Genomic DNA, 8536 nt, shown 5'->3' with positions numbered 1-8536 from the left:
TGCCTCCATTCACTTTGTATTAGCATGGTAGCTTCCTCCTAAAAGGCTGTGGTACTTAGGCTTCATTCAGTTAAAATTTGCTTTTTGTCACCAAGGGTGCAGTTGACACTATGTCTACATTTATGCTGCATATTAATGTTTCTAAAGAGCTGCTTTCATTCACTGTGTGGGGCTACATTTAGTTTCTACCAGATGGAAGTACTTTAAATATGAGCAAAGAGAGATGAGTGGGAAGGGAACAGCTTTCAAACATGGACATCTACTAAGCACTAGCTGAAGAGCAGAGAGGCTTTCTGAGGGAAGCGAGAAGATATTCAGTCCAATTTTATGCGTAGATTCAGAGAATCAGGGTTATTCCTTATTCTGGAGCATATTTACTATGGAGCAATGGGCAAGCACCGTGGCAGAAAAAGTCACTCCTTCTCTGTCTTTGAGAACAGAGGAGCATTGAGGAGATCCCTGTGCTGGGGCTATAGGGATCTCAGACACCACAAGACTGGGAGCACAGCAGCACCAGAGCAGTGAGCGGTTTTAGTGCTTTATGTGATATAGGAAATTACCTGGGTCTGGTAAATCTCTAAGTGGTTATGGGAGTTACATAAAGCATCCTATAATCAACATAAATTGGATTGTATTTGTCATTGTTGAATATTCAAGTCACACTGGTGGTGGCACACCTATTTATCAAGGCCACCCCATCATTTGCACACATCAATTAATTCAGTTTTGCAACAGTCCATTAGGAGTAGAAATCATTCAGTCCCATTTCACGGGTAGGGAAAGTAAGGCTCAGAGGACCTGAAATGCTTGTTTGGGTTTTAACACAGCAGAAAATGTTTCATACCATGCTAATTGTACCTGTAGTTAGGCAGCAGGGTCAAGATTTCAAAGTGTGCCTGTTTCCAGGGCAGGCAAATATCTGGGTTAAACCTCTGCTGACAGCCGAGTCAGATGCCATCTCTGGTCCTGAAGCACGGTGTTGAGAGCAAAGCAGGTCACAGGATCAGCAGGTGTTCGCATCCAGCTGCAGGGAGCAGCAGCAATGTGCTGCACAGCACTTGTCATGGTGCAGGGTCGGGTGGTTTGCAGGCGGGTGCTTGGTCTCCTCTGGTCTTGGTTCCTCAGTATTGCAATGTTCTGCACCGCAAGACTGAGACACCATTGTGAAGCCTGACAAAGACCAAACAATGAGCTGATGCCAGGAAGCCATGCTTAAATTTGTGCACCCCCTCGGTATTTTGGTAAAGGGCCAATCTACCAGTCACATACCATTGTTTTGAAGAAAAACACAGAAATGATCAGCAATGTGGTAATGGGTAAACACTAATTTATGTCTTATGCAGCATAGCAGGGATGCTCTCTGTGTTGCTGGACGAGGTGTTCATTCTGTGCTGCTGATTTCCACTCTAGATTGGAGCAAGGCAAATGATCTCTTTTCTGTATTTCACAGCACCTGAAATGTTTAACTCCACAAAACCTACCGGCTATTCCTTCGCTGTGGACTGGTGGTCACTAGGAATCACTGCCTATGAGCTGCTCAGAGCCCGGGTACGGCGCACACGGCTGCTGTTGCTGTCTGTCCTCTCTTTCCTTAAGGCACTCTCTTGGGAAGGTTAATACCTTATAACAGGGATGAAAGTTCCAAGCTAAATTAAATGCTTTAAAGTTTATTACAGTATAGGCGGCAGAAACAAAATCTTCATCAGAACTTTTGTGATCACAGCTAAGAGCTCAGAGAGAAAAACACTGCAATACAGAGTAACTCATTGTGACAGTTCCTCACAGTGTCCAAGGACTTCTCAATTGGCACAGACTATTCAAGAAAAGTGGATCCATTGGATCCATCTGATTAATGAGTGAGAAATCCTTAAGTTTGGTCTGTAATATAGTTGACTCTGAACTCCCATCCTGCAAGAAATAAAAATAAAAATCAAATAAAATAATAATAATAATATTAATCTTGTTGCTTTTGCGATAAGACTGAGCAGTTTTAGCAAAAGCAAACCACAACATGTAAATTATTAATTAGGTACAATTCATGCCTGTTGTGTCAATGTTCTGCTTCTAACCTAGGTAGGGTTGGTGGCCTCTTAGACAAATGATGAGATCAGTGTTTTGGAACTGTTGTGTAAAAAGCTGAATAAAATTATTTAAATTATATTCTTCTAAGCAAAAGGTTGTTTAAAATCTTGAGAGGCTAGAAGACTTCTTTCAGTAAGAGCAAACACTTTTTAAAGATACCCTACAATCAATCTTTGCAGAAAGACTAAAAATATATGTGATAAATATAAAGAACAGATTGTGAGTGATCAAGTTAGTACACATTAAGAGGACACTGTTGTCTGAACTGTTGAGTAACTCTAAAAATGTTAATATAATATGTGAATTTTCTATTTGTAAATTTAAACAAATTGTAGGACTGTTCATCACATTGATTTTTAACTTGATGGCATTATTTCCAAAGATAGAAGTAGAAACCCTGTTAAGTATTCTAGTACTCACAGCCATAATAAAAGGTATCTTCAGTGGTGGTTACTGTATTGGAAGTGAAAGGAGACCTTGAGGTCCATCTAGTGTCTGCATGTGTTAAGCACAATACACCTGATTTCGTCTCACAGTTTGTAGCTATTATTTTAAATGCATTTTTGACAGCATTCCTCTCCCTCTCCCTACCCTCTCTCCCGCCACCCAAATACTGTAAAAATCTGGGAATTAAAAATCTTCCCAAACAGCAGCACTCTTCCATTGCACGTTGTCTTTTTAAGCAAGACAGAAACGTTGCTGTAGGTAGGAGCTAAACATGGAGGTGACCTGGGCCACCTGTGTGCTAGCACTAGTTGCATCCTGCCCAGTTCAGATTCAGCTCCCCAAGTGTTCCACTGCCTGCAGGCAGCCCGACTCCATCCCTGCCCACGTGTGTAACAAAGCAGTCCTGAGGGACAGCTCAGGCTGCTGTCCGCTGTGCCGCTGTATTGCAGGTCATTCTGCAGCCTCGTGTCATTCCTGGGGCTTGTGGCCTCTCTTGGGGCAATATTTCTTCATATGGTCTGGTAGTTGGGAGAAATCCTGCTTCTTTTTACTTGTGTTGTATCCAACGTGAATGAAGAGCTGAGAACAGAAGAGCATTTTACAGGAATATTGGGAATGCTTTAATGGCAGCACTATATTTTAATCCTTTTTCATAGTCCTTCAAGATACAAATGTTGACAAGGCCAAGTAAACAAAAGCTGGTTAATGACTCTAGTTTTTGTTTTGCCTCCTATCTGTCACACTGTTTAAACATCTAGTTATTATTATTATTGTTCTTCCTGACATTATTATTTTGTTTATTACAGTGAGAGATTTTCAGTGGGGAGCTGGGAAATGTGCAAAGAGATTTTGTTTGGAGCTACCTTGTTCTAAAAAGATTTCCAAATGAGTTGGAAAAGGAGATGCATTAAAATGCTTTCCTTGTTGCATTTTTCACAGAGGCCATATCATATTCGCTCCAACACTTCCACAAATGAAATGGCTCACGTGTTCAAGACAGCTACAGTAATGTACCCTGCTGCCTGGTCCAAGGAAATGGTGACACTTATCAAAAAGGTAAGGGCAGCTGTGGAAGCAGACAGCTTAGGAGCGTGGATGTTTTATAGCTGGAAGCCTGCTGGAATGAGTTAAGACTCCACTGGGCACTCTGGCCTTTGTACTAAATTGTGGGGATTCATTACAAACTGCATCCAGACCCAGTGTCGGTGACTTTCAGATGTTACTATATGATAAAGATCGAGTTTTTTTAATATTATAGACACACTAATGTAATAATCAACTAACAGTACTGCTTCCTGGACTAATGGTGATGGAGTTTGTGTTGGCAACTGTGGCTGCTGCTAATGTATCTCTCCTAAGGACACAGGCAGTCTTCGTTTCCAAAGGTTCTTCTATAACTTTGTCAGAATTATACTAGAACTTAGAAGTAGATGCTGATATATGTGTACACAAATTCGGCCCCAAAAAAATGCATAAAATTTTTGAATTATGAAAAAACATTCTTGCTAATAATGAAAAGATTTGCAAGCAGTGCAGGTAGTATTGAAATCCATTGATGTCATGAAGTTTATGCACCACTGTAATTAGTTATTAATAAACTATTATCAAAATTGCTTCAAAATCATTACTGGAATCATTTTGAAGCTGAAAATAATGTTTGTAGTGAAACTGTATCTCCAATAAGCAAAACTATTGTTTCTCAGTATCAGACACTGTATGCATACAATGGCAGCAAAGCTGAAATACTGACCTCTGCTTAACAGTACTAGCTGAAAATTTTTGGAAAATGTGTGAATAAATTTTCCAATTTTCATATAAGTGTAAGCAATAAAATAGTACTTAACTTACTGTGTTTTGTTCCAAATAGCATAGAGAAGTGTTATTTTGTCCTCTCTAATGAAACACTCTCAAACTCTTTTAATGGAAACAAGACATTAATTCCTTGCTGAGACAGTAACGCAGCATATTTCCAAGACAGAAATTGAAGAATATCTCAATATACTTAAAATTATATGGAGCTGCAATTTCATTAAGCCTAACAGCAATATAGGTATATTTACTGCAGATGTCCTTTGTGTTGATATTCATTTTTATGTTAGAGTTTTTTCCCTTGGACCACAACATGCTGCAAGCCATACAGACTCCCTTGTGAATAAATAATGCAATGTCACAATTTAAATTTTCAAGTGTCCTTTGCATCTGCTCTGACATCCATAGGTATTATAAATGAAACCAGCTAGGGTATTTTCCTGGCTGAAGCATCTCCTGTGAAATTTTGTATGTATTAAGGTTCAAAGCAAAATATTCCTAGCAGATCTGCATCACTCATGTTAGTACTTAAACACTGAGTTCCATCGGGAGGAAATGGACTGTGAGTGATGTTAGTTTGGTCTGTATATACCACACACTCTGCATAGCTTTTGCCTCCCACAGCTCAGCTGCAGGCACTAACATGGGATGGAGACTCAAAGGGGTCCGGAAGGTGCAGATTGTCTGTTTTTCCTGCATGCTGCACACAGTCATCAGTTTATGCAATGCTGAATCCTCAATCTTCAAGACAATACTCAATCATTTCCTTCCACACAAGCAATTCCTACAGCACTGTTGAAAAAAAATAAAAATAAAAATAAAAATCAGAAAATAAGCAGTGTGAATCCATTATTTCACAATGGAGTGACGCATATTAATATTCCATGACTAGAGTTAGAAAACAGGAATGATTTACTGATATGCTATTAAAATTGGAAAGCAGAAGCAAGAGTTCCCCATTCTGTAACAAATGCTTTTTCTTTTAACCTTGGGCAAATTGTTTAAAGTCACTGTGCCACCTCAGCTCTTCCTCCTAAAATGGTGATAAAAGTTGTTAATAAAAATGAGAATAAATAGAATTAAAGATTGTGAGCTACTTGTATATTCTGGTGAAGGTTGAGACGGCCATTGAAAACACCCAGTATTAATGCAGCATTGTTAATTGTGCTTTATTTCCTGGAGCTTTATTCAGCAGAGCCTTCACCATTGTCTTTGGCAGACAAGTAACATTTGAATAGCTTCAGTTTGCTTGCTTGCCCCAATTATCTGTAGCTTATGGGTTTTAACAATTTTAGCAATCACCCCCTTAGCAGAGGTGACTTGCACTTGTTTGGTTGCTGGTGCCAATCTCCTGGTTGTATGGAGTAAACCGACGGTCTAACCCAACTGGCAGACCTACCCAGGCCTCAAGCTTGTCCTCAGATACAAATGACAATGATGTTCTTGAGCACCTCCTTGCCTTTGCAACCACATGCTGTTGCCACTGCACGTCCCTGGGTACCTGAACAGAGTGCAGGGGCAGTAACTAGCTAGCAACGGCAAAACTGGTACATTTGTGAAAAAGCAGGTATGGACGCACATATACTCAAAAATCTGATCATTATTTCCCTTCTCTAGCTCTTTACCCAGTGTAACTTCACCACAGACATGTTTGTATGTACCTAGTCTTTCATTTCATGTTTTGGGGTCTCATTCTAACCTCTTGCATTTCACTCTTCACTGCAGTTGCTCGAGACAAATCCTGATAAGCGTTTTTCTCAGCTGAAAGATATCCAGGACTTTCCATATCTGTCAGATGTAAACTGGGATGCTGTTCTCCAGAAAAGGATAATGCCAGAATTCATTCCCACAGTAAGGCCATTTTAAGTTTGAAATGTTCTTAATGTGTCAAAGTTCCTGTAACACGCTGCCCTTGCACCTTGCATCAAATCAGAGTGGGAACACAAAAACATCAGATGTCCTAAGGTAAAGGGGAAAAGAGGCAAGTGTAGGATTTTCACTTTCCTGCAGATGTAATAAAGACTAATGGGGGTAACTATAAAGTATGGGTGCCCCAAACATGATCTGCTCAGTTTATAATATTATCAGAATTTCTGGTTACAGACTTGGTTTTACATGCCCATGAGCACCCTTGACACGTCAGATCAAATACATGATGCTATTTCTTGTGAGACATCCTGCACCGAGCCATTTTTCTTAGCAGCCCTGTTTAGAACCAGCTCTCCAAATGCAAAAATTAAAATTAATAATAATAATAATGATGATGATGAGCAGACATAGACTCATTATGAGCCTGGAAATCACCAGTCATTATATGATAATTGTTTCTTCCTGTAATGACTCTCCCTAACAAGCCCATTGTTCATAGTAAAAGAACAAATACAGTAGATTAGTGTTTCTGATCCTTTTTTAATTGGATTTAAGCAGCACAAAAGTAACATAACCCTTTTTGAAAATAATCCGAGCATTGTTCTGTGCAGAGTAGCTCCAACTGGTTTTCACTTGGAGCCAAACAAAAGAAAGACTAAACTATGAATATTTATCTGCTTGTTTTTTCCCCTCTGTCAGTGGTCTTCTCTGTGGTGCTTGTACATGTATTGCTTTAAAACCCTTTTTACAAGACCTTGTACACCTTCCCGAGAGAGGCACAACCCAGCCAAGAAACACAGTTCTCACTGTCACTTTGAAGCAGCCAATGGGTTGAATATAAGTAGTAAGCACAAAGGGAGCAAGTGTTCTTTCAAATGATGCAAACACACCTTGACAATGTTCCACTGGCTGAGGAAACTGATAAAACATGTAAGATGTACAGCAGGTGTTTTGGCTACGTGTGCAATTGTAATTAATTCATTTTTTACAAAATTCAGTTCCCAGATGCATTCCAATTTATGAGAGAGAGTCACTTCAAGACAGGCACTAGTCACTTCAGGCCACCTTTCTCTCCCCTCCAGAAAGGCAGACTGAACTGTGACCCAACCTTTGAACTTGAAGAAATGATCCTAGAATCCAAACCTCTTCATAAGAAAAAAAAGCGCTTGGCTAAAAAGGAAAAAGACACCAGCAAAAGCAATTCCTCACAGGTGAGAGCAAGCAGGTATATGCACATGGTTGAGAAGTCTCATTTTCCATGAAAGCTGCCTATTGCTTAGCAAGACCACAGCAAACTGTTTAAACAGACTATGGTTATTCCTTCAGGCAATTTTTTCTCGCAAGAGTCTCCTGCATTCCTTACCCAGATGTACTCCGCAGAGTGGTACAGCAGGACCAACACACACTATTGCTTTTCTAAAATCTCCAGTTAGGTGTGTGTTGGGGGGTGGGAGGTGGGGGGGATGGTAACCTGTAAATGTTGAAGTTAGGTGTATCTAAGTTGCAAAACACTCCAGAGACACTGCACAGTTTTTGTGGTGCTGGAGAGATTCTTCTGGGTAGAAATTTGTTCTTCTGTTCACTTCAGTTCTGTCTCAGGTGCTGCAAAAACATAAAACATCCAGGACCGTAAGCAACTCAGGAAGAGGTAGTGCTTTGAATACACAAGCTGGTATCACTGAGCTTAGCAAAGTCCTGGGTTTGAAATATTCTGCTAGTCAGGAAGTGGTGTCACAACTCTTACTGGCTTCAATAATGCCAGAATTTCCTGTCTAGATCATGAAGATTGCTTTGGCTTTAAAAAAAAAAAAAAAAAAAAAAAAAAAAAAAAAGCTTAATTCTTCCTTGTCCCTTTAATTGTATGGTACTGAGATTTTCTTTAATACAGTTATGAAAAGGTAAGATGCATTTTTGACCACCTTATATATTTTACCAAACCCCCAGTCATAGTTTTTTCAAATGCAAAACTGATTCTTTTTTATTTGTTACCAATGGAAGCAAACATCCTTTAAAGCAACTGTTCTGCTGCTGCTCTAGTTGGCAGGGTGGCCAGAGCACTGTCCAAAGGCAAGTTGCTCTGTGCAGGGAGCAGACCTCAGAGAGTGGGTCGGTCTGGTTTCATGAAGCCAGGATGAATTGTGAACATTTATTCAAGAACGAATAGGCGAGAACATGTTTAAAGGTGACTTAACTTGGAAATGTGTTTGTCTGCAAAAAGGAGCCTTGTTGATCAAAGCACCCCAGCATTAAAAATCAACTGGGAACTCAGGACTTGACCCTGCATAAAGTTTGGCTTTATGTTTGGCTTTATGCAGTGTGCCATGTGTGT

At 39.9% G+C, this 8536-nt stretch overlaps 1 protein-coding gene across 4 annotated transcripts in view; it reads left to right on the top strand.

Moving 5' to 3' along the window:
• The window catches only part of STK32A (serine/threonine kinase 32A), a 34409-nt gene that overhangs the window by 23183 nt on the left and 2690 nt on the right, over positions 1-8536 (top strand). For 3 of the 4 annotated variants that reach the window (XM_027468610.3, XM_021274436.4, XM_021274437.4), the window contains 4 exons: positions 1451-1548; positions 3469-3585; positions 6064-6189; positions 7206-7418. In XM_027468610.3, coding sequence (XP_027324411.1) covers positions 1451-1548; positions 3469-3585; positions 6064-6189; positions 7206-7418 — 554 coding nt within the window. The remainder of the gene's footprint in view (positions 1-1450; positions 1549-3468; positions 3586-6063; positions 6190-7205; positions 7419-8536) is intronic. The other variant, XM_027468613.3, reaches the window with a different exon arrangement.

This window comes from Anas platyrhynchos, chromosome 14, assembly GCF_047663525.1.
Source record: "Anas platyrhynchos isolate ZD024472 breed Pekin duck chromosome 14, IASCAAS_PekinDuck_T2T, whole genome shotgun sequence".
Lineage (NCBI taxonomy): Eukaryota > Metazoa > Chordata > Aves > Anseriformes > Anatidae > Anas > Anas platyrhynchos.
Note: the sequence above shows the minus strand (reverse complement) of the source record. Positions and strands in the feature narration are given on the sequence as shown.